The sequence below is a fragment of the Chiroxiphia lanceolata genome, chromosome 7 (genome assembly GCF_009829145.1).
Source record: "Chiroxiphia lanceolata isolate bChiLan1 chromosome 7, bChiLan1.pri, whole genome shotgun sequence".
Classification (NCBI taxonomy): Eukaryota; Metazoa; Chordata; class Aves; order Passeriformes; family Pipridae; genus Chiroxiphia; species Chiroxiphia lanceolata.
Window position 1 is genome coordinate 8,368,566 of NC_045643.1, and position 25,103 is coordinate 8,393,668.

The 25,103-nt window shown below is 41.1% G+C and overlaps 1 protein-coding gene across 6 annotated transcripts in view; it reads left to right on the forward strand.

Annotated features, from left to right (window-relative positions):
- The first annotated feature begins 3,343 nt into the window (after positions 1-3,343).
- Positions 3,344-25,103, forward strand: part of MYO1B (myosin IB) — a 112,922-nt gene continuing 91,162 nt past the window's right edge. For 5 of the 6 annotated variants that reach the window (XM_032692903.1, XM_032692905.1, XM_032692900.1 and 2 more), the window contains exon 1: positions 19,010-19,150. In XM_032692903.1, the coding sequence (XP_032548794.1) occupies positions 19,016-19,150 (135 nt within the window). In that variant the 5' untranslated portion in view covers positions 19,010-19,015. Of the gene's footprint in view, positions 3,421-19,009; positions 19,151-25,103 lie in introns of those variants that run through there. The other variant, XM_032692902.1, reaches the window with a different exon arrangement.

Here is a 25,103-nt window from a genome sequence, read left to right on the forward strand (position 1 = left end):
TGAAGTGGCTGGCTCAGCTGTTCTTTGCCTCTCGTCTCAGCAAGGCTGGCTTAGGAGGTACTTCTAGCCATTGACTAGTGCTCTTCTAATTGCCAGGGACTGTCACAGGCCAGTACAAGGGCTGTTGTGTGTTTGACTCATGGTTTGTCAGACTAAACAGGACCCTGAAGTTTCAAGAACAGCCATTGTTACAACAGTGGTTTTTGTATCTGACTTGCTTGGCTGGTGAAGCTGTAGGCCTTTAGGCTGTAATCAAGAGACTGTAATCCACCCGGTGGAAACACCCAGAAAAAGAAAAGGAAAGGGGAAAAAAAAGGTTGTCTGTAAATAAGCAGCTGTTAAACTGCTCTTATGTACATGGATGTCTGCCACAGCTTCTGGTGAGATGTGGGAGCTGCAAAACATGGATGCAGCCACATTCCCGTTTTCTCTCTCAAATGGCTGTAGGCTGTTGCTGAACAAAGCCTCTGCCTGTGCCCCTTCAAAACGACATCTGTGTGCTAAAGAAAGCATATTTAATGATTCAGTAGTTAGAAATTCCCCTTAAATGTTCTCCAGGTAATATCTAATATTAGAGAGAGACCTAAATTTTTGTTGAATACTGATCATCCCTGATCTCTTATATGGCCCAGGATATACTATTTGGCTTTAAGAAATGAGCAATATCTTAAAGAAAATAATTCTCCGTGTCTGCCTGATCAGCTGTGACGAGGCATATCTTTTAGTTTATTTTGGATTTTCTTTTTTCATTCACTGCAGATTATATCAGTGATAATTCAGGTAGTCCAGTAGATGTAGTAAAAAGAAAAAAAATATTCTAGATTGAGTTGGATACCCTTTGCATTGTGCTAACTTGCTGTAGGGAAAGAACACATGCTTCGGGACTAATGTTTCCTTCTTTTCTTACCCCACAAAGCAAAGAATGTATGACATAGTGATAGGCTGCTAATTCACATTTTATAGTAAAACCAGAAAATTTCCCCAGAATAAGGATGGATAATGAGATATCTTCTTTTGCACAGACCTGAAAACAAAGGGGAAAACGGAGTCCTTGAAGGCTAGGGGAAAACTCTGGATATTTTTGTTTTGTTTCCTGGAGGACAAGTCAGTTTCACGAAGATGCTAAATATTATCTGTATTATAAATGCTACCAAATATCACCATCTTTTACAGATGTACATTCTTATTTACAGGAATCTAAGCATCAAGTGGGCATGAAGAGTGCACCTGAGAAGTAGCCACCGTTACCCCTTTTGAAGCACAGGGGTAAGAACACTAAAGGAAAGCTGCACCACCTTTTTTTCCTGTGTGATGCTTCTCTTTGGATCAAATGGAGAATTTTAATCTCTGAGGTAGAAAATTTTGTATTTTCATGCCAATGCGATGATAATTCATGCCATGCGACTTATGATAATTTTAATATGTAAAGTTGAAATAAATACTTTCTCAGTGAAATATTTGCAGTCAGTGTCTTGTGATGTTGCTTACTGTTCTGGCTGTGTTGTTGATAAATAGTGTTGACTGCACAGTAATTGCTTTCCTTACTGAAACTTGAATTTAGTTTTCATTTAGATTTGGAATAGAAGGAAATTACTTTCTTTTTTTTCCCCCTTTCATTATTTGGGAAAGAATGCAATAACTATTTCCCAGAAAGTAAGCTGAGTCATGAGCAAAGCACTCACCTGAATGGAGAATGGGGTGAAAGGATGGGGTCATGGTGCTGCTCAGGAATGTTCTTGCTTGTGTCTCTTTCAAACCACCCCAAACCTAAATTATTCTGCTTAGAATACCTACATCAGACTGTCACTGTTTCCCTAGAACTGAATTTTGACCAAGCTTTCCATTTTTCAGCAGGAAAAATATTTTGTTGAAGTAGTTTTTGACCACTTCTAATGAAACCTGTCATTAATTTTACAGATATAAAAAAAGTAAGGGCAAGACAAATCTTAGGAGCTAAGCATCTGTGCTGAAAATCTGCAGATAATAAAATAGTGATGAGTCTATGAATCAGCAGGGCTGCAGGGCTCTAATTCCTGGGATTCATCCGAAGGCAGTCTCCAACACTTGCATAGTTACAGATTTGAAAAACTGTGTGAGAACACAGTCTCTTTCTATAAACAGGACTACCAAGGAGTATCTCACGTGTAGCATTTACTTTGAAATATCTGAAGTTGATATAGATATCTATCTCAGAAGAGCAGGCTCTGGTATGGGGCTTGGGGAGACTGTGGGAAGTGTGCTGGTAACTTGGAACGGGATGAGGGATTCTGCTGTTTTAATGAGAAAGGCTTTTAGAATGCATTTTGCATCTTTACTCTGTGGTTCTGATCATATTGAATCCGGTGATATAAACCGGATTTCTTCCACATTCTGAAGAGTTTTGTCGTGTATCTGCAGTTCAGGTCCTCCTCTCACAGCTATCTAGCCAGTGTAGGTTTGGCTTGTGGTCGAGTGTGGAAGCTTATTGCTGTTTGAAAACAACCCAGCTTGGAAAAAGCCCGCTTGCAAATATTAGAAAGTAAGAAAATGTGGTAATTGTTTTTTAAGAAAAAGCACAAGCACTGAAACTTTTCACACGGCATATTTCTCCAGGAAGTGTGTCGGTGTAATATGTAGACCTACAGATCTGTGCGATGGGGAGTTTTCAAGGGGGCGTGGGGACAAACATCTATTCCTTGCGCTCAGTCCTAGAGACACGGTATGAGCACAGCCCTTTAGGGCTTTTTCTTTTTTTCCCTGTCTTTTCACACAATGGAGTAGTCGCCTTCCATTGTTGATGGCTCATGTGCTTATCGGGGCAGGATTGGATAGATATGTTACACAAAGCTTGCTGTAAATACTTAGATTCAGTCCGGGAGGTGCTGAAAAACATTATTGCAGAAATCGAGTGGGAGGTGTTGCTGGGTTTCATGCTAAAACAGTTAATTGGGAATAATTCACCGTAGTTAACTGTGAGTCGGTTTCTCTTTTTTGCTGGTTAGTTTTCAAAGGCTTACGGTGAAGGCTTACGGTGAGCTGTGCAGGGGTGAAAAACGAACGCCGGGGTGTGACCGAGAGCCGCAGACCGGGCGGGTTTGAGGCGGGCGGGGCGCGGGCGGGCAGGTGAGGAGGGTCGGGCTGGGAGGGTCCCGGGTCCCGGGCGGGGCTGAGCGCGGGGGCCGCGCCGGGACCCCCCGCCGGGCGGCGCTGCGGGGCCGGGCCGGGCCGGGCGGCGGCGCCTCCGCCCCCCGGGCGGGCGGGGAGGGGCCGGGGCTGAGCCCCGCTCCGCTCCGCTCCCCGCCGCCGGCTCCTCGGCAGGGCAGGGCAGGGCAGGGCTGGGCTGGGCTGGGCTGGGCTGGGCTGCGCTGCGTCCGCCGCCGGCTCGGGGCGGGAGGCGTCGGGCGGTCGCGGGACGGCGGGCAGCGCCTTTCGGCGGCACAGGTACAGCTCCCCCCGGGACACCGCACGGCTCCCTTTGTTCTCCGGGACCGGGGCGCTCCCGCAGCCCGGCGCGATGGGGATGGATGGGGTCGGCGCCGCAGCGGCTTGGGGTGGTGGTGTGGGGGCTCGGTGCCGGGTCCGGGAACCCCGGCGCCTCCTGGGCGTCCCTTCCCCTGGCAGAGCCGCGGCTTCGGGGCGCTTTGCGGGCGCTGTGTCTTTCCTTAGCATGTGGTGGGTGACTGCGGGCTTCGGGCAGCTTCACTTAGGCACGAACGCTGGTGCGCGCACACGCAGAGACCGCCCGGGGCTCTCATCTCACCCCCTGTGTGTGTGTGTGTGGGTGCGTGCTCTTTCTGGGAAGAGACCGTGGCATCTGTTTCTTCTTGCCTAAAATAATTACCGTGTGTGCGCGGCTTTGCTGAATTCAAAAGAGCGGGCTCGGGTGTAGGGCTCGAGGGGACCGTGGGAAGTGTGCTCGTAACTTGGAACAGGATGAGGGATTTTGCTGTCGGGTAACATTTGGAGAAGAGGCTTGAGGAAGGGCTTTACAGGGCAGGGTCATTGTCCCAGAGAACTTCCCTGAGGGGACGGGTTGGTGTAGCCTCCCAAGGAAGATCGTCTGTCTGCGCCCATGGAAGCTGTTGGGATGCGGTATGGGACATCTGCCGCCGCTGTGTGTTTTGGGATGGGCATCCCTTTGTTCCTCGGAGTGGCCGGACTCCCCGGTGGAAAACAATGGCCTTCCTAGCAGAGCCACAGGGAGTGGGGCTGGCGGTCCAGTCACGAAGTGCAGAGGTCCATTGCTCACTCGTCTTGCCGGTGGTACCCATGTGCTCACACTTTTTTGAGTAATTTAAAGCTTTGGAATTTCAGACCACGTCATTAGGTCAGTTGCTATGTATTTAATCAGGACCACTATTCTAAAGGACAAATGTAACAGTTACGAAATAAAAGGTAACTACTCTTAAAATTTATGTTGCAGAAACTATTTAAAACATAGCTAGATAAAAAGTTACCACTGGAAAACCTAAAGGTCAGGTAAAATAGCTGACTTGGCAATTTTTGTGTCGGATCATGAGCCTTCTATATCCGTCTGTCCTATTGTTAATTGTGAATTAAGGCTGGCAACAAGCTGCCCGTGCTTCCCTGGATGAATCATCACTTTGTCAAGCCCTCTGTCAAAAACAAGGCTTCCCCCAAAAGTGTGCAGTGTTAGAGACCAGGAGTAGTCCAACCCATCTGTTAAAGTACAGTTCAGTGCTTGGCCACTTTCAAACATATTAAAAGTAATGACACTTTTCTCATTATGTGCTTTTATTTCCAGTTGTCCTAGGTCCGAGTTTAAGAATATCTTCAATTTAGTGCATAATGCAAAGTGGTTTGATTCTGTGTGAAGACATAATGGTTGGACCGTTCCTGTTATTCCCAAAGTAACATAAGTGGTCCATGCTCATGCTGTCATGTAGCAATTACTGATCTATTAGGTTGCCACAAGTTCCCCCATGTCTTTAGGAAAGAAGATGTTTCTGGAACACCTATGTGGTGTTGGACATCTAAAAAGCTTGTTTCCTTATAGGCACCACAGGCAGATTGAGTGCTCAGCAGGGCGAAGGTGAAAGGACTCATGAAAGCATCTTAAATCATAGAAGCTTGCTTTTTTAATTTCCTTTTTTTTTTTTTTTTTTTTTTTTTTTGTAAGAGACCTTGTTAAATCACACCTGTGGGGAGGAACTCTGTGAGAAAATGATGCCAGGGGCCGTAGTTTAGCTCTGTGTTAGCCCTTTCAAGCATTGTGCAAGACTTGATTTCATTGCTTTGAGAAGGACAAGCGTACTTTGCAAGCCTACTAGTGCTTCTGAGGGAAGGGAAAAAAATTCTGGCAAATGAGAGGAGGAAGTGGGAGAGAGAAATTGGAAACATAAGCAAAGCTATTAATTTTTCCCACTGTGCACTCTTAAGAAACTGCTGGCAATATACAGTAGATGCTCTGCCTCATGGAAGTGTCATGGACTTGCTTCACACGATCCTCTGAGATCATCTGGTTTCCCTGAGCTCTGTGGGAACAGAAATTCCTCATGTTGGAGTCTGATCTCATCTTCCTTCGGCAGCAGTAATAGGAGTGGCTTGGGAATTGGAGAGGAAGGTGAAGAAAGTGCTAGTGGGACAAAGAACAGCTTAGTTCTTGTGTAGGCCAAACTGGACACTGCTTTTCCTCCTTTCTCTTGCGCTGTGTGGTCAGAGCTGGGACAAACACTGACATACCCATTAAAGTTCAGTGCTCTGTCAGACTGCTAAGCTTATTTAGCACAGCTCATTTATCAGACCATCCTATAAATCTTACCCTATATTTCATTCATCCATTTTACTGTACTAGTGAAGAACAAACTTAATAGAAAGTGGTGACTTGAGTGACTGTATGCATCAAACTTGGGGAATTTCCTGAGTTTGATGAAAGACAAAAATAAAGACATTTCCCCCCCTTATAGCTATGTACCTAGTCTTTTAAATTCTCAGAGCCTTCTAAGTAGCCTCTCCTGTTTGTTGGGGGACTACTGGCAAAAATTTTAGGAAGGCTGCAGTTGTGATGACCAGCCCTCGAGTCTGTAACCTGATCCACAGCTTTTTCTCTTCAACCGGGAAAGGAAGTAACAGCTCTTATTACACCCTTATATAACCTCTCCATTCATATCCTCCAAAAAGAAGGAAACCAGAGCTTGATTTCTGATGTATAAACCAACATCAAGGCATGCTTTGTCATAAAGAACTAGTAAAGAATAACATTAATTTTCTTTTGTTTTGCAGTTCCTAGAATGAAAAAAAACTATAACCCACAACCCTCCCCAAAAGTTAAACATTTCAATTTTATGCTGATGGGATAGTGAAAAGTTCGACAGCTCTTTGTCATAGGCTGTGAAGTAACTGTTAAAGAGGATACTGGAAGTGCAATAAGGTTCTTTTTGTGAATCCTTCCTAGTGGGTTTGAGCATTAGTTTCAAAACATTCATCCTTGCAGTTTTGCCCCAGTTTGCTTGTGGTTTGTGAAAGCTTTTGTCTTTTGCGTGTATGGATCGAGATTTTGGTGTTAAAACAGTGTGGAAACCTCCTTTTTTTAAAAAATCTTTTTTTCTCTCTCCTCCTGTTAGTGGCATAGCTTTTAGAGAAAACTAAACAGAAAGTTAATCTTTTTGTCTCTCCCAGCACCTTTTTATTGGGAAATTTCCCATTTGTTATCACCAAATAAAGTTGTATCCATTTCTTGGTATATTTTAAGTCTGATAGCAAAGTCACTGTGATGATGAAGGTGTTTAAGTGGGAAAGACTGGAGTTTCACAATACAGTTTCAGAGGCAAAGAAGAACTATCAAATCCCCTTTTCAGATACAAACTGTTTTGGTAATCCTATGTAGATAGCATAGCAGGAATAATGGACACCAGGGGCAAGAGCAGTATCTTTTCTCTCCAGTGGAAAACATAGGCACACACACTAGTGCTCCAGCGTTTGAGATGAAAACAATCAAGATGTGGCCTCTAGCCTAAGTGAACAGATTTAACATTTCAGCAAACAAGCTGAAGGCTCAAGATAAGGAATCCAAATATCCAGAGTCCCAAGGAGTGAGATCGAGAAACATTTACTGTCACAAAGATTTTCTCCTTTGTGGGAGCGGGCAGTGGGTGTATCTTGGGGTTTAGGTAATTGCCTTGTCCCTGGCTCTGTGCAGTGTTGCCTTGGAATTGCTTTGGTGTGGGTGTACTAATAAACTTTTCCTTGTTCTCCCTGTGTCTTGTAGAGGCAGCAGTCCTCACAAGGGTCTTACAGTAGCAGAAATCCTTATGCTTTTGGGCAAGAGGACCAGGAAAGGAAAATATACCAGGAAGAAAGTAAAAGCATATATCGAGGAGATAATTACAAGGAGTAGATGCTGAGTAACAGAAGGGTTGGTGGGTGCTGTGCTATCAGTTACTTGCTGTAGACTTCTGTGACTCTTGGGAATAGTCCTGTGCAGGGCTAAGGGTTGGACTCAATGATCCTTAAGGGTCCCTTCCAACTCAGCATATTCTGTGATTCTGTGACTCTTTATTTTCTAAATACAACCAGCAAGGAAAGACTCATTTTTCCCTGCTGTCAGCAAAAGTAGTTTTTAAAAGTCGGTGACCACAGCCTGGTCAGCACTGGTACAAGTTTCCTAGGCCCACAAGTATGCTCTGTATGTGAACTCTCTTGCTTTTTGTTTCTTTTTGTGTAATTTTCCATGGTTTTCATAGTTTGTATCCTCTAAAGTGCTACTGGGGGTATTTTGAATTATAAGAATAATTAAACTATGAGATTTACTACACTAGAAAGAAAAACAGGTAGAGAGCTGTGACATCCTGAAATGTTTCTACTCTTTTACATGTGTTTTCTTTATGGAGTCTCTTCTCCTCATGTCTGTGGGAGAGCACTGGTGTTTGAAGATCTTTGTAAGAACTTGGTCTTAAGGCAACTGGTTTGTGTGCACAGTGGAGCATATGCTATGTCCTTGGACAGTGCTTTAATCATTGCCTCTAACCTTTGAGAACCTGGACCTCAGAAGTGAAGTGAGGAAACTGCTGGGTCATGGAGTGTTGAATTCTGTATCTTGGGAAAGCACAAGCAAAGGAAGTTGTGCTTACTCTCTGTATTTTAATGGCTTTGTGTAAAAACAACTTGAAGCACAGTTAAGGCTGTCCTTTTAGATCAAAGAGATATCCTCGAAATCCTTATTGCATAAGGCCTCTTTGGCTTGCATTATAGTAAGAAGTTAGCTTGCTTTTAGGAGAGCTGTTGAAGGGAGTGAAGATGGAATTAGTCCTCTCCAATGTTCCTCTGTGGAAGAAAATAAGCATGTTAATATAGAGGCACTGGTGATGAGGTGAAGAGGTGCCATTTCTTCTGCGATTCTGGGGACCAGTTCACTGCCCACTGAATAGCTTTGCCAGAGCTTTGTGTTTGTGGGTGGAGAAAAAAACTTTTCCTAACAGAGCTCATGCTTATCCAGTGTGAAAGAAAGAATACCTCGGATGTCTAACTTGCAGCAGAAATACCAGCTTGGAGAGAGGTCAGCAGGATGGCGGTAGAGTTTGAAACAGGTTATTTCTGGGAATAGTTAAATCTACAAGCTAAACAGGTAACCAATTGGTTACTTGTGTGTCTGGAGACTCTTCCTAGCTTTTATGGCTGATGGAGCAGTCAAGCTTTGTTGTGCAGGGTAAGCTAGGGAAGTGCTAATTCCTAGTGAAATTTTGGAGAAGGAAAAGCTGTTGTGGAAGGGGTGAAAATGAATCCCTCTCTCTATGAAGGAATATTCCTGGTTGTGGTGAGGAAATACCTCTGCCATGATGTACCAGGAATCCTCTGTACAGCCTTGGTTAACCCTGCTCAGCAAAGATGGGCTCAAATAGTATAAGGAGCAGAAAAGAGTGACTGGGATGGTCAGGGGGATGGAGAAATCACTGAGAGGGAAATGACCAATACTGGCTATGCATTATTTGGAATAAGGTTCATGAGATGATCCTCTCTAAATATTTTCTTGTCAGGGAGAAAATACATTTAAATTTAAAACTCAAACCAAACCCCAGTAGCATTAGCAAAAGCAAGAAGAAGTGGCTATTAGCTGATCATGAATAAATTTAATCTAGAAATTAGGCACACCGTAAGAACTATTTCTTGTAAAACAGTAGAAGACTGAAAAATCACACTCTAGAGTAGTACAGTATAGTAGTCATGATTGTAGGATACAGTGGTTTTGGCACTGGTCTGGGACATGCAGAACAGATACAGCTACTGTGGCCATTGTTCAGCTCACAGGCTGTCAGGCTGTGGAGTTAAAAGGGCTCTGGAGATTACCTTCAGTGATCAAAGAGTGAGTGCAGGGCTGTGTCAAAGCAAAGTTCACTCCAGGAGAAACCCTGGAAAATCTTTTGGCAAGCAAGAGTAGAGCTGGAGCTCCTTGTACCTTGTAACAGATTTCTGGAACAGGGGAAGCTTGCCTGTATCTCATGTGCATAGATCTTTTTGCATCCCAAAAACTGCCAGATGATAGTTCTTGCAGAAGCAAAGTGAGGGAAAACTCAGTAGCTGCGAGTGTTCCTTGAGTTTGTTTGGCATGAGGCCGGCTGTTTCCCTTCTGTGGGAGGGAGGGAGGGAGGTGCTTTCTATTGATGTTTTAGGAGGGTGTCCCTCACTATAAATCTGTGAAGTGTTATATTTCGTTTGGAAAATCTCTGTTTATCATGCTAGTTGTTAATAAAAACACTGTCTGCTGGCGTCTAACTTCATGGACGTCTGGAGAAGAGCGTTTACTGTGTGTTGAAATGCAGCTTCATGAACTGCTCCCATTGTCCGAAATATCTCTTAATACACGGGAATAGCTGAAGATGCTTTGATTTAGAAATTGATGACTTTTATTCTCTAATTTCAGGTGTCCAACTGAAAGTGACTGTTGAGAATGAAAATGACAAAACTGTGGATATAGTTTGTCTAAACAGTCATATCTAAACAGTTCATGTAATTTATCTACTTAAGCCTCCTCTTCCCCTGAATTAGGTGGGTTTTTAGCTTTCGTTTGGGCAAATAATGCTCCCTTTTCCTGCAACACTTGCACCCCAGTTCTTTTATTCCCTGTCTTCTTTAAAAAGTAGCAGGTTTTTTCTGGACAAAAATTGATGTGGAGAATAGACAGTGATGGCAAATGGTAGGGTGAGACCTTGCACTACTGTTTTACCTTGGCAGCTAGTCCTGGGAGAAATGGAACTAATTGAGTCTGGCTTCCTGCTGGTTTTTCTCTTGTGATGGATTGACTTGAGAAGGAGTAATAATTTCCATTTGAAGTTTTTCTACAGCTGGGGAAATTTATGGAGAAATTTTTCTGCAATGGCTCTGTGGTACTTAATAACAGGTTTGTTCTCCTTGCAGCCCATGTCTCTGATGGGATGCCTGTGCTCTGATCTCCTCTCTTGCTTTTACAGACGTGTGGAAAATCAGCTATTCAGTTGTCCTTTACTCCTCTCTGTTCTTTTGAATGAAATTCAACATTAGGCATGTGTGAGAGAGTAGATGTATAGACCAAGAGATGTACAGCTGGCCTAATTTGCCTTACTTCTATGAAATACTAGGCTAAAAACGTTCCAAACTTTATTTACTAATATTAAGAGACCCTGACAGTGAGATTTCCAGGAGGTAAAATGGCAATGGTCAAGAATAAGATCCCTGGGATGGTGTAGGGATGACTTCTTTTCCTCCTGTTTTAAATAGAAAAGAATAGGGGATGGTGTGGAAACACATGGTGCTTTCAGCCATTCAGATTTTGGCTTTACCCAGACTTTTACTGCTTGGAAGAGAATATGGGTGCATGGAAAGTTAGACCTTGCTCTGTGGGTAAAGCTGTGAGTGCAATGGTGTGTGCCAGCTGCTCCAGGAACTATGGGTATGCTCAGCTGTCATCGGTGACTTGATGGTGAGTAGACAGGAGCACCAATGCCACTCCTGGGATCTGGACTTCCCGAAACTCCCGATTAGTTTTGTGTTCGTCCGTGCCCAGTTTTAAATCTGGTTCAGTGACTGTTGTGATGACTTTCTGGGGCAGCTTTTCCTTCTGCTCTTGGCAGTGGAGTGAAGCTGTTGTGTTACCTGGCCTGTTACTTCATATTCTGCATATCTTCAGGGCTTATCACCGGCTGCTTAACAGGCAACCCACGAAGCATTTGAGGAGAAGATTATCTTGTACTCTGGTATTTTAACCCTGTGGTATTGAGACATCTCTCAGTACCCATAATGTAAATTAATGTTCACTGCAGTTGCTCCACCATGAACAGTTCTTTTGCAGCCAGGCTCGCTTTCTGCCCCTGTGCTTGTGTGGAATGGAAAGTAGAAAGCCTATTATAATAAAAGTATAAATGAAAGATCTTGATTACAGCTGATTACTGGATTGCTCCCAAAGGAGTGAAATCTCAGTTGAAAGAAGTGATTTGACTTTGTGAGGGCTGGTTGGTTTTAAGTAGTATTTTGTGAGGATCTGCTACTGGGAGATTTTTTGAATGCAAGCTCTGGTGTGGTAGCAAGCTACTGGTGTGTGACACACAACAAACAAAGATGATCCCCCAGAATAAATAAATGCTACATTGGTTTTTGTGCCCCTGTTCTGCAACAGCTATGCAAACGTAACCTTTGGATTGGGCAGATTCCCCCAAACTGGCAGAAAACTTTAAGCGGCAACTTGAAAGATTAAGATAATCAGTTTAAAAGGGCACCCACCACTTAGTGGAGTTTGGCTTTCCAGTAGTACAAGATAATTTTTGTGGGTTTTGGTTTTGTTTGTTTGATTGATTTTGTTTGTTTGATTGCTTGTTTTTGTTTGTTTTGTTGGTTTTTTTATTATTTTTTTAAAATTTTTTTTAAAGAATGAGGGTTTTTCTATGTGTTCATATTCTGTACTAGCAACTTTTAAAAAGTCATGGTGTCCCAAGAACACTGTCAGTCTGAAATCTAGTCTTTGGTTTAGGGGAAGAAGGTAGGACCTTTGACAACTTTGGCTTTGCAGTCATGTTTTGCTCCTTATTTTGAAAAAGATTCCAGGAAGTTTTAACAAGAAGGTATGTGCCAAAAAGAGATCCCCTTTGTCCCTGAGTATCCCTTTCTGTAGATGTGGACCTGGAATGATTATAAAGCTCTGTGGTTCGGCCATGACTAAGAAAAGCCTAAATATAAGAAACCACCATGGATCCTGTTTCTGCTGAAGTCAGTGGGAATTCAACCAGAATTTGGCCTGCAAACAGCCTGGTTAGTGAAGATCTATTTTCAGATGCCTTGAAAGTGCCCAAGGTGTTTTCCCCATTAAACTGAAGTAATTAAAAAAAAAAAAAAAAGAAAAAACCTCACTCAGACTCCAAAACAACCATTTACAGAAAAAAGCTACTCCACACCTATATTCTTTGAAGCCTGTCAATATAATCCAAAATATTTTTCCCAAAACCTAGTATGACTGCATGACTGACACAGATGAGTTAAAGCAAGGCAGCAAGTTGACTTAGGAAGTATATCAACCTCTGAGTGCGATTACTGGTGGCAGTTATTGTGTTGTGGTTGCAAAATAATTATTGGAAGTAATTTGAAGACGTGCACTGCTGGGACTGTAAAGTAGAAATAGTAGAATAGATATACCCCACGGTCTCTTAGAAAAGGTAATATCCATGCTAATGTTATTCAAACCAGTATGAAAAAATAACAGGAAAATAGCCTTAAAGAAATGCAAGCACAGCCCCTCATTCCTTCCCCCAGGCTCATGAATTAATCTTTTTTTTTGAGGAAGAGAAGGAGAGCAAAGCTGTATCTTCTGCATACATGGCTCATGTGATTTTGGTTTTGTGGTGAGGTACTGTGCACCTCTTAGGTGAAACCAGAGTTGTGCACAGTCTCATCATGACCTGAACAGAGGCACGACAGAGGCATCTGCCTGACTTTTAGGGGACTAACAACAACTAATTACTGCTTAAAGTGGGTTGTAACCAAGCTGATGTAAAAACAAAAGAACCCTACAACAAAACAAAAACCCCTAGTACCCACCCTTTCCAACCCCTAAAGAACTACAGAAACAATCAAACCTCTCCCCTTTGCATATATAAAGGACTTGAGTCCTGTTAATGAAGAAACTTTCAGTCACTGTTTGTCAGGAGGAGATAATGTCCCTGCAAACATTTTGTATATGTCTTAATGAAGTCTAATTATCACACTACCAGTTTTTCTAAACTGCAGTTAAGTCTTCGTTGATAAAGTATTTAAAAGATGATATTGCTTCACCTGGTTGCAGCTGTTTGTTCAACAGTACCTTAAATGGCCTGATTCTTTCTTGAAAATTACCCAATCTTTAGATAAATGTTTGGTAGCAGAGGCCAGTGGAGCATTCGTTTCTCCTACGGAATTCTCTGATCAAATCTTCTGTCATCTAAATTGCAGTCACTGGTGCGAAACTCTGTCCTAATCTGATGTTGCTAAAGGGCTGCTCCCATTTAGCTGATGCTGAATGCAAACATTCCTGTGGTCCTAATACAAATATACCCAGTAATGCCGCATTTTACTTTTGTAATTCACCAGAGCTGTTTGTTGTTAAGTACTCAAGGAATCCGGTACACATGCATAATTTTCAATGCCCACAGAAGTTAAAGAGAAGTTGCACAAGGCTTCACATAATAGCTCTTGCTTGATAGGTAAGATGTGAGAAACAGTAGCTGATTCAAAAGCTCCAAATTATAAACTTTTTCAGTTTGGAAAACATTGATTTGTTCAGTAGGTCTGTGAGGGGAAAAAAAGGGAATTCAGAAGCTATTCAGACATTGGCAAAACCAAAAGTGAAGGTGGAGGGTCAGAGGAAGCATTTTAGTTCTTTGAGTGCTTTTACTGCTCTTGTGATATCTATTAACATTCCTTCCTGCAATTTGTCTGTCAGATTTCTCAAGTCCATTTTCTTGCAGGAAGAAATCGAGGGCTGCAACATCATGGTGTTTTCTGCATACTCTTTTCTTCAGCACGTTGACAGTGTCAGAACAACATCTGTGAGCAGTCACAGCTGGGCAGGAGGGTGCAGGTGTCCCTGGCTGACCACAGGCAGACAACACCCAGGAGATGCTGGGTGCATTGCTCTCCTGAAGCATCCAGGGACTAAAAAGTTAGGGGGTGGGGAAAGAAAGCAAGGATTTCCTTCGGATGATATCAGTGTTTTTTCACACGTAGTGATGTCGAGAAATCTATCTCTCAGTGAAAAGGTCATTGTAATAGTTCAGCTGCAGAGTCTACCTCAGTTTACCTGGTGAACCAGTACAAGGTGTTGCCAATGAACTTGCGCTTTCTGGGCAGCAGTCAGAGGCTGGTGAGACTTGGGATGTGCTGGACAGCAGAACAGGGTAAGTTTAAATCCTGCCTCCTGCTAAATCGGTGTGTAGGCTTTTCATGAGCAGTTTGAGATGATGGTTGCAGCCCCTTTTGGTTTTGTTTTGTACAGGTAATGACACTATGTCTGTGGCTGCTTTTCCCAGCAGTGGCCTGTCCCTGTCCCCAGGCTGCGTGGGCTGATTGCTCCCTAACAGAGAAAGCAGGGAACGAGTTAGCAAACATAATTACAGCCTGACAGCAGCTCAGGATGGACCTGGAACACGAAATCAGTTTGAACTCTGCTATTGAATTACTGATGTTGCACATTGTTTTTGTTAAGACTTATAAAAAAGGGAGTTATTTTCTTCAATGAGTTGGTCGCAGTGAAACCAAAGGCTTGGGGTTTTTTTTGTTTTTAAATGGTCCGAGCTTGAAGCATACGTGAGTACATCTGTGTCAGTTTTGATGGTAGGGAAATTGTCATTTTGCTACAATGCCAGGAAAGAAATGAAACAAACCACCTCTGCAGCCAGTGATAGTTCCTGTGGAGCAAATAGTAAGTGTGTGCTACAGATGGCACAGCTGTAGGAAGCTGCTGACAATTGTTGCTGTTCTACTCGAGGGTGGAAAACCTCGGCCAATTCTGTAATATACTGTATACCAATAACAGGGTATTACTTCATTTCCCCCACAGAGAATGTGTGCTTTTTATTGTATGAGACTTTGGGGACTTTACCTATTCTCTGTGTCATCTTCTATTTATGGTTCTCATTAGCTATTGTTTCAGAATGGCTGATGATAAGGCTGCTGTGCCTGTGGGATAATGTGATTTTTTAATTTGCTATCCTTGTGGCCAAGAGGGGCAATAAGGTTAGAGATTGAACTGGCCTAGCTGGATGGTAATCCCTGGCACTGCAAGTAGTAGATACAACAGTCTGTTTTAAAAGGCTCTTTGTAGTGTGGGAGTGTGTGGATAAAAGCATTTTAAAGACATAGTCTGCCCAGCACTTCTCCTCCTGAGCATGTTGTCCAACATAAAATAGATCAAACTGTGAAGGATTACTGAATAATCTCTCTTTTTATTTTTTTGAGAATAGAAATGTGTTGAGAATGTTCTCACTCCATTGAATTAAGGCCTAGGGAGAGACCAGAGGGAGGAAGAACAGATTTGACAGTTGCCTAGAGAGAAGGGGGATATTCTGAAGTTGCCAGTACTGGTTTCAGGAATAAGAAAGGTAAATTTGGGAGAAGCCTCAAGTGGTAAGTGGGTGTGGAAGAGATCAGGGAATGTTGAAGGAATAATCTCATTTGCAAACTAGAAGCATTAAAATTTTAGTTGGGTTTTTCTTTTTTTTTTTTCCTGAGCTAATTTGTTGCTATACAACTTGCAGCTGTAGTCTTTATACACTTGTGTTTTTTGATGCCAGCAAAATGAGATGTTACAGTCACAATAGCAAGGTATTAGGTAAATTGAGGTAAATTTCTAGGTTATTTTTTATTGAATTTCCAGTTTGAAATTACAGCACAGTTCAAATAGAGCCTCACAGCAGTATCTCTGTCCACTTTCCACCATTCAACAGTCTTCATTTGAAAAACACTAAAAGTGTTGTTGTTTGATAGGACATGACCTGTTATGGTTCTTTCCTCAAACCCAATTTCCTGTTTCCTGATGTTTGCTCTCTCACCAGGACAGCTGTGGCTTCGGTCACTCCTGCTCTCTCAGGCACTGGGAGCGGGTTTTGGTCCTGTTCCTCTCACAGGTTTGGCTCTTGAAAATTAGTCTTGAGAAGCATTCATCTTTTTAGAGGTGCATGAATACAGGCACAGGCAAAAGCCACCTACTTTTTTGTACTGCTCTCCAAACTGTGGTGTGCATGCTGTCACCAGTGCTGATGGGAAAAGAATTCCAGCTGCAAGGCATCTCTGATTATATGACAAATACAAATACTTGGACATGAATTTGGATTGAGTTTCTGAGCTTTTTCTGAAGTTTAGCCATGTAATGTTGCAAGGGTTTGATTATTTATTTTTTTTCCTGTGTAATGTACCGATTTTTGATGTTTTTTTAAAAGCTGCTCTAAAAATGGGTATTTGGTATTTTGAAGGTGCTGTATATACTGATCTTCTACTGAATTCTAGTAGATAAAATTAAGTTATTAATTCTATCTCATTGTATAATGTATAATGTTGGCTTTTCTTAAGAGTGCTTTTTCCCCCACTTGTTACCTTAGATAGGCAACCAAATTATCCTTTGTTGTTACCTAAACCAGAGCAGGGATTATGATTGGATTCCACTGAAATGGAGGCTAACAGCACTGGTATGGCAGAATACTCTTGAATCATACATAAGTGTATGAGAGAATCTTTAATGATTTTTTTGCAAAGGTGAAGCTATTGCAGATGATTTTGAGCAGTCAGTGTTGAACAAGATGCTTCACGTATTGTCCAATTTTTTTATCATTTGTGTATGTATTATTTTCTAACTCACATGTTAATGGAAATATTTTAGCCATAGTATGCTGTAAATTACTGTGGAAAAACAAGCTGAAAATAAACTTTGACCATAAAACTGAACCTTTCAAACATATTGATAAATTAATATTTGTATACAACTTTTTCATCCAACTTAGTAGTAGATGTAGTATCTTTGTGCACCTCTTCTGCAAAACATGTAACTGCGCTTGGGAATACATGAATATTCTTGATGGGTTTGGCTGCTCTTGGTCCTGAAATTCCTGAGCAATGATGCGTGAAGTGTGGTAGGTGGTATGTAATTTCACAATGGTAGATGAGGTATGCTACTTAGAACCTAAATTTTAGGTTGGAATTGCCCTTATTAGGATTTTTGTGTTGGCTTTTTTTATATGTTTGGCCACAAACGCAGTATTTAATAAGTTCCGTACTTGAGAAGGGTTTTATTTTTTCAGCCTTCAAAAATTATTTGAGCATTAGTTGATGTATGGGAAGTAATTAGGTCTCTGAAACAAGACTGGTAGTTTAAAGAATTTGTCCTAATGGGATGCAGAAGTTGAAGTGATACCTCTGAAAAGATTCTGTAAATGTTTAAAATTTTTTTGGTGATTCAGAGGGGTGAACTTTTAAGAATAAAAGTATCTTTCTCTACAAAAATATTTGTTCAGTGTTTTTGTTTAAAATAAATACTCTTTTGTTTGTTTAGCAGAGTTGACTCAGCTTTGGTTGGTTACCATAGTTCAGCACTGTTTTTGAATTTCCATGTGAATTTCTAGTAATTCCCAGGCTCGTTTCAGGTTTTTGGGGGTCTTGTTGTATCACTTCCGTCAACCGCCTGTGGAGCTGCGCTTCTCTTCGTTGAATTTGGAAAAACATCAAGCACGACTATTTTGATCTAATATCCCTCAAATGTCACTCACTGCTGAAAAACATCAAATAACGTGTAGTAACTTAGTGGCTGTGGGCAGAAGGAAGAGATAAAAGACTTTGCTTGTTTTAAATTACTTATCTGATGGAGAGCTGCTATGGCAAGGTAACGCTGATTGTATAAGGTAATACCTGCTCAGCAGCATTTTGGAAAACGAAAAAAAGTACGTGGAATTGAAATGTGCTACAGTGAGAGGGGAAACAAGGAAAGCCTGATGGCAGTTCATGGCTGGGGGGTTACAGCTGAGTGGTGAAGTTCAGCTGTTGTTTTGTGTACCTGTGCAGTAGCTGGTTCTTGGTTTGTGTGGTCAGCAGAGTTGTTCTCTCACCTCTGGTTCCCTGTTTGCCCCCTACCGCTGTGAATCTGTTCATTTTTCAGTCTCATCACAAAAGCTTAAAGCAGTAACTGTGTGCCTGGAGTTCTTGAGGAACTCAGTAATCTTCTGTAGCATTTGGATTGGAAGGATGAAAAGCTGGGAGGATCAAATAAGTGTCAAGTTTTGGCCCGACCTTGACTTCTTTGTCTAAATTACTTCCTTTATCAGACTGGGTTTCTTTATTTGATCCTGGTCCTCTGTTTAAGCCCAGCTTCTGACTTTTGCCACTCCAGTTATATAGATGCAGTCTCCATTTGTCAGCTGCCCCATGAAAGTGCTCTCTTAAGCAATAAAGTTACAAATAAATCTGTAATTTAATTGAATCTGATTAGGAAATGAAATAATTTGGTAGCTTCAGGTAACCAAGACCAGTACTGTACTAGAATATAGGCACTCTAGAGTACAGGATTCATGACTTAAGATCAAATAGTGTGGTTTTTGTCTCGGGATGGGTTCACTTAGTTGGTTTCCATTTCCAAGTTGATGCATTTGGAGAAATGCAAGTAAGGGCGAGAAAGAAATTCAGATTAGGGTATTGACAAATTTAAACCCTAGTTTGGAGATCTTGGTGAAGCTTTTGATAAAACTTGGGTTTGCGTACACTTGAACACTGTGTTGAAATTGTCCAAAAAATCTGGTTGTGATGCCCACTGGAATAATCATTCCTGTTTCTTGCAGTTTTGCATTTAATGTACAGTGGACCAGAAGGCATTGTTCATGATTGGAAGTTAAATTTTTGAAATTGTGTGGACTACCTGGGTAGAAGCAATGTCTTTGAAAACGTTCCTTGGAAAAAATAATTTTAAAGTAGTGTCATTCGATGGGCTTTTAACTTTTATTCCTTGAGTAGTGTTACTAGATAATGCCTGTGAATAATTAGAATAACTTTGAGCTAACTTTGCTCTTTGTTTTATTCTTGTTTCTTTATTTTCCAGGAGGAAATGGCCAAAATGGAGGTCAAGACGTCACTTTTAGATGACATGATAGGGGTGGGAGATATGGTCCTTTTAGAGCCACTTAATGAAGATTCGTTCATCAATAATCTGAAAAAGCGCTTTGATCACAATGAAGTTTATGTGAGTATATGTTAAGAAATTACATCCTATGGGGAGCTATGTTGTCATTCTTAAGATATGTGTTTATTTATAAGGATACGCATAGACCGAATGCCTGAACATTATCTATTGTATTAGGGATGTTTTAAACCTTACTTCTGCTGTAGTCTTTCCTGTACTGCATTGTTTACATTTGATCTTTCCCATCTGGGGTATTTTTCCTTTTTCTTTTTCCCTTTTTGCAACATGGGGGACCTCTGATTTTCATGAAGAACTGTTTCAGAACTGCTGCTGACAATAACTTTGATACTGCTGTTGTCAGAGGACATTGCAGTTATAAATAATTCACTTAACAGGGAAGACACTTCCAAGATGTTAGAGCAGGTTGAAGTAGAAACAATTCATGCTTGGAATATGCTAAGGCTAACTTAAATGTTGCCTGCTATCTTTGATTTGCAAAAGGGTTACGTTTATTAGAGTGGTTGTATTTTAAGCTAGATACAATGAGCTTGGATATATGTGGAAGTAATCGAAATCTTCAGGGATATTAATCTCTGAGTGATGATCAACAGGAGAGATGTTGTGAACCGGCAATTGAAGCACAGGCAGGGAACAAAGTGGCAAATTGTGGTTCCAGTTAAGCCTTTCATTTCCTGTTTCATCTTTGTTCCCTTTTTGCTAAAATGTGCACAGTATTGTATCTGTTATACTGCTTCAGCTGTGTGAATTTAATGATGTGTAGAAACATTCCAAGGCTGCTGGTGAAAGATAAGTCTTTTAAGAGTAAAAGCTGAGATATTTAAGCCAAAGTATAGCTATGACCTGCAAGCAATTGTGTCTACAGCTTATTACAATCAAATAGATGTGTTCTGTACTTAATTATAATTTAGCCCTTCCGCAGTTTTAATTTTTAGTGTGATTATACTTTTCCTTCTTGCTAAGCACATGAACCTTCATGGTCTCATTATACCTTCTCCTTTCCATCCTCCAATATGGGACGGTCTGTGCTGGTTTTGTTTGCTTCTTCTATCCTTTATAGTCTGTGCTTTTGTATCTCTGCTATTCATTGTCTGTCACATCTTTCTTCCCAAATAATTTTTCTGCTCAGCCACACGTATTCTCTTTCTGTAGGTTAGGTTGGTAATACACAGTTACACCCAACTGCTCCTCCACTCACCTCCACTGATTTACTCCTTCAGTTTAGACTGACAATTAAATTAAACAGAAAATTAAAATAAGACAAGGACTCTCAGCATCCATTAAAAAAACCTTGGAGAAGAAACCAGAACAATGTGTATTTGTGGAAAGATTTCTTCCACGATGCTTTAAAAAAAAAAAAATCTTCCTGATACGTTTGAGAGTTACTTTTGGAAAACTTTGTGTCAAATTTTCCTTGTTCCTTAAAGGTATGTTCTGTTCCTTATTGATTACCCTTCGATGTTGATACAGGCAGATAGATATCAGACTTATCTTTTGTGCTCTTTCATCCTGCTTTTGGCAAGTCCTCCATATTCAACAGCTGCAGTGGCTGCCCCTTCTGGGACTCAGGCTTTTTTTTCTTTCAGTTAGTGGCTTGTATAATTAACATGTTCCCCATCAGTTTTAGGGTTAATGCTATATTCCTAATGCCTACAGTAAAAGTGGGTGATAATGAATCATCTCATTCTACTTTAGCTCAAGATAATATGAAGGAAAAGAGAAGGGAGCTGTTTGCCTAGAGACTGAAGAAGACAGTACCACCCTGCCCACTCTTTGGGTCATATTTGAAAGTTTTACTTAAAGCATTAAGGATACAAAAATGCTCTGTAAGGGCAGTCTCTTAAAAAGGGTTGCTATAAATTATATGGATTTCTCAGGGTTTTTTTCACTGTAAACTACTATGGATTGCAAAGTATTTAATTACACGTTTCTGCTTAATTCAGACTGGATAGTTTTTCCTTGAAATACATTTGTTTGAATGACAAATGGGTATTCTGTTTTATTTTTATCTGCTATTATGAGCTGGCTGACAACTGTATTCAAACACAGTTCTTTGAGATGGTGACAGTGAAGTATGTATTTTCCCCCAGTTTCTGATTTGACTGGGCCTGGCACTGACATGCAATGTAATTAGCTGTATTATGTGCTTTGGTAGGTGATAGAGGTGTCACTTTTCTCTTGCAATGTAGGATCCTTTGCCTAGCAGGTGGGAAAGCCTGGTACTTAAATGTGCTCTGTTAAGAAGTGTGAACTGCTGCCAAAACCAAAACTTTTTTTTTTGTTTTGAATCATTCCCTTGTAGTTTGTTGCTCTACCATTTACCCTTTTTCTCTCCTTTTTCTTAAATCTTTCTGATTTGTTTGATCATGTTATTTATTTTTTTAAGGTCTTTCAGGTATTTTTTGTGAATGCACAATATGAAGGCAAAATGTTGCAGATCTTTACAAGTATTAAAACACTCACTACATCAGTGGTGGAAAGAATTGATGTTTATGCCTGTGCCTCATGCTGCTACTAAGTATGCAAGTTACTTGGTTTGGGATGCTGCATGGTTTTATTTACCAAATCACTTGAGGAATATTATCTCCTTTCCATATCAGTTGAGTTCTGCTGCCCTGCAAATTTCATGCCACTGTTGCATATTTTAGAAAACTTGTAAAACAGTAACACTTGGAATGCTGCTCACTGTACCAGCCACATTAGTTTTCAAGTACAAACTCTCCTCTACCTTCTTCAGATTTCCACCAACTGTCTTCTCCCCAGTTTCAGTCATGACAACTACACTTTGTGTTTCTAATTTTAGACTCTGGTGAGGACAATGAAGCCTCTGTTACACCTGGAAGTAGTGCTTGTTTTACTACGTAAAATTGTTTGCATGCTATCCCAGGGAAAGCCAATTGCACTGTTAAAGAGCTACTGTTGGTCCTTAAGTAACTAATACTGCAGATTTCTGCAGCTCCAACAAGCTACATACATAAGTTGACCTCTCAGGATCCATTCAGAGGGCAGTAGGAATGGATTTGTCCTTTAATGGCTCAGCTGTGGGCTTAAATTCAGTCCTTATGTCAGTGCTTCGTTCTAGGTATTACCAGAAGTTGTATCCAGGTTTAAAGAACAAAGTCAAATTGAAGCCATGTGAACAGATTGAAATGTTTCTCAGCAGTAAACCAGGCTTGCTCAGCGTCGGTTTCTAAGCAGTTTCCTGCAGACTGAAGGGTGTATCTGTGCTACATATGTTAGTTTTAAAATGGAGTTGCAGTTATAACCTTCAAAAGGGTTTCTTGTGAGGAATGAGACCTGTAACATGGATAGCTTTGAAAATGCTTTGGTCGGCCAGATGTTGCATGATTGTGTTAGCCAGTCTTGGTGGGTAAAACAATAAAGGGGACTTATAAGAGGGATGGGGACAAACTTTTTCATAAAGGATATTGGTTTCAAACTAAAAGAGATTAAACTAAAAGATTTAGACTAGATAATAAGGAAGAAATTTTTTTTATGATGAGGGTGGTGGAACACTGGAACAGGTTGCCCAGCGTGGTGGTAGGTGCCCCATCACTGGAAACATTCAAAGTCAGCTTGGGGCTGGGCTCTGCTTGATGTCCCTGCTTATTGCAGGGGAGTTGAACTCTAGAGACCTTTAAATATCCCGTCCAACCCAAACTATTCTGTGATTCTACGAAATGTGAGTCAGATCAAGCCATCAGTGAACAATGCCAAATCTCTCCCCATAGCCAAAGATGACAAGACAGTTGGGCTCATTCCACTAGAAGAGTTTTTGTTTTTTCGAGTCTCTTTCACAGTTATGTTTGATGCTGAATGTTTGATGTTGGAGATCTTAGTGCCAGCTCCATTTACCTCTTTGAAATTCTACTCTGTAAGAGCTCTCCTTGCAAATGCATTCAGATCTGGATCCTCTGATGGTCCTTTTGTATCATCCTGGGCACGTTCACTGTAAGCTGTTTTAGAAGCTTAGCTAAGTTTCATGCCGTGGTGCAAACAGGATAATAAGTGTACTCCTAACTATTAGGGAACAGACTGTGGCTTGATTACCTGTTGTTCAATTTTATGTGTATTTGATGGAAAGTTTAATAGACTTGGGTGTTGTGTTACATACCAGAGTGCAAAGCTGGAGGCTGTGCCTATAAAAATAAGCATGAAGGCTGGTGGAGCTGGAGTTTGGCCAAATATTCTACTAAAGACCATCACATTCTGCAGTAATCTCATGCTGAGTGGCTTGGGGGGGGGAGGGCTCGTTGGGTGACACGCATGTGTTAATTGGAAATGGGAATCTTGGAGTTTAGTCATGTCTGGAAATGTCTGAGGTATGTCTGACCAAGAAAAATCTCATTAGAAAGCTGTAATTGTTTATTATATTGTGTTTGCAACTCTTAAACTTTTCATTGATAAAATTTGCATCGCTGTTCCACAAAAGATCTTTTCTGTAACTGTTGATGACAAAAGCCCGTGAGAGTATTTCACTAACTTTACAAAGTAAAAAGTGGCTCATGGGCAATGCAGTTAGCAAGTAGAAAAAAAAAAAAAATCCCACAATGTTGATTATTTGAAGGTTCCAGGGAGCAGTTTGTGCAGTTAAAATGTGTGACCTACAGACCTCATGGAAAACTTTAAATACATTTGTAAAATTCAGTTTGTGTGTGACTGATGAATTTTTGACTTGTTCTGTTGAACTCCCTCCTTTAACTTTTTTTTTATTTTATTTTTTTCTAAATTGGCTGAAATATGCTCATCCAATCCAGCTCAGCAATAATTTTTCCTTTGTGTTTTGGGATGCAGACAAATGGGAGAGGGGCATCTGTCTATATGTGCATTTGCAGTGACTTATGAATGGTAGAGGTTTGGGATAAAATGTAGTGTATGTGTTAGTCTGAAACTTATTTTCATACCGGTTTTATTGCTTTGTGAGGTGTGTGGAAGTGTCAAGGGAGGTGTGAGGAGTCTGGAGGGGAGTGGAGCTGCGTAGGCTCACGGGAGTCAGCCTTTAGAGGTCAGATACAGCTTTATTCTGCTGCCCTGCACATTTTTCCCCACAGTTATGTTGATTCTTGAAGTCTTCCCAAATTTGCAGAGGTCAACATTTTGTTCCTTACAAGAAAATGTTTGTTTGCTTTTTGTTCTTACAACAGAACAGAATCTTTCTCTGATGTCAGCGTTTAATTTGTATTTTCTGGTGCGTGGAGTTTGTGGGCTGCTTTGGGCAGGAACAGCCTTATGTTACTGAACATTTGTTATTTTATCACTGAAACATTAAATATTTGGCATTCCAGTGTAGTAACTCAGTTTTATCTGCTTGAGGTACCATCCTTGTCGCTGCCTTCTGCTGGCATGGCTCTTCTGGTGTGCTTGTTTCATAGAGTTAGCTATTTCCTGTTGATCTCTATTTTAATATTTTAGGGGTAGCCTTTTTGTTTCTGACTTGCCTTTACTCCACTGTGTCTGTCTGTATTATTGATTCATCCCTCTTTCAGCTACATGACAGTATTTAGGACTTTACTGAATTGCTGTCAAGCATAGTCGCTTTGTTCCTGCTGCACTCATACCTACTCTTCCAGACGTTACATTATGAAAGAATAGAGTAGGGAACAGAATTATGTGAATGAGACCAATTGTCCTGGTCTGCATTAGCCTTGTGTGACCATCTCTTCATATTAAGTCCCTTCTCCCCTAAGAACAGAGTGTTGTGGTATTGGGAAACACAAGTGCAACTTGCTGAGAAAATCTTTGTGGTAATAGTGACTGAGTGATTGTTGAAGTTCGATTTTCTTCTCAATTTCATTACCTTCTGATGTCAGCGTGATCATGTACGTCTCTAGTATGCTGTTGTTGAGGCCAGGTGGAGTCCTTTGTTGGGTTTTGATGAGGGTTGTTGTCCCCTGTGGTTTTGGTACGTCCTAGTTGTGTGCATGTTGGTTGGTAGCTGCTCTGTGCTTTGCTGCTCCTGCAGCAACATGCAGAAGAGTCTTTCCTCCTGCCAGAT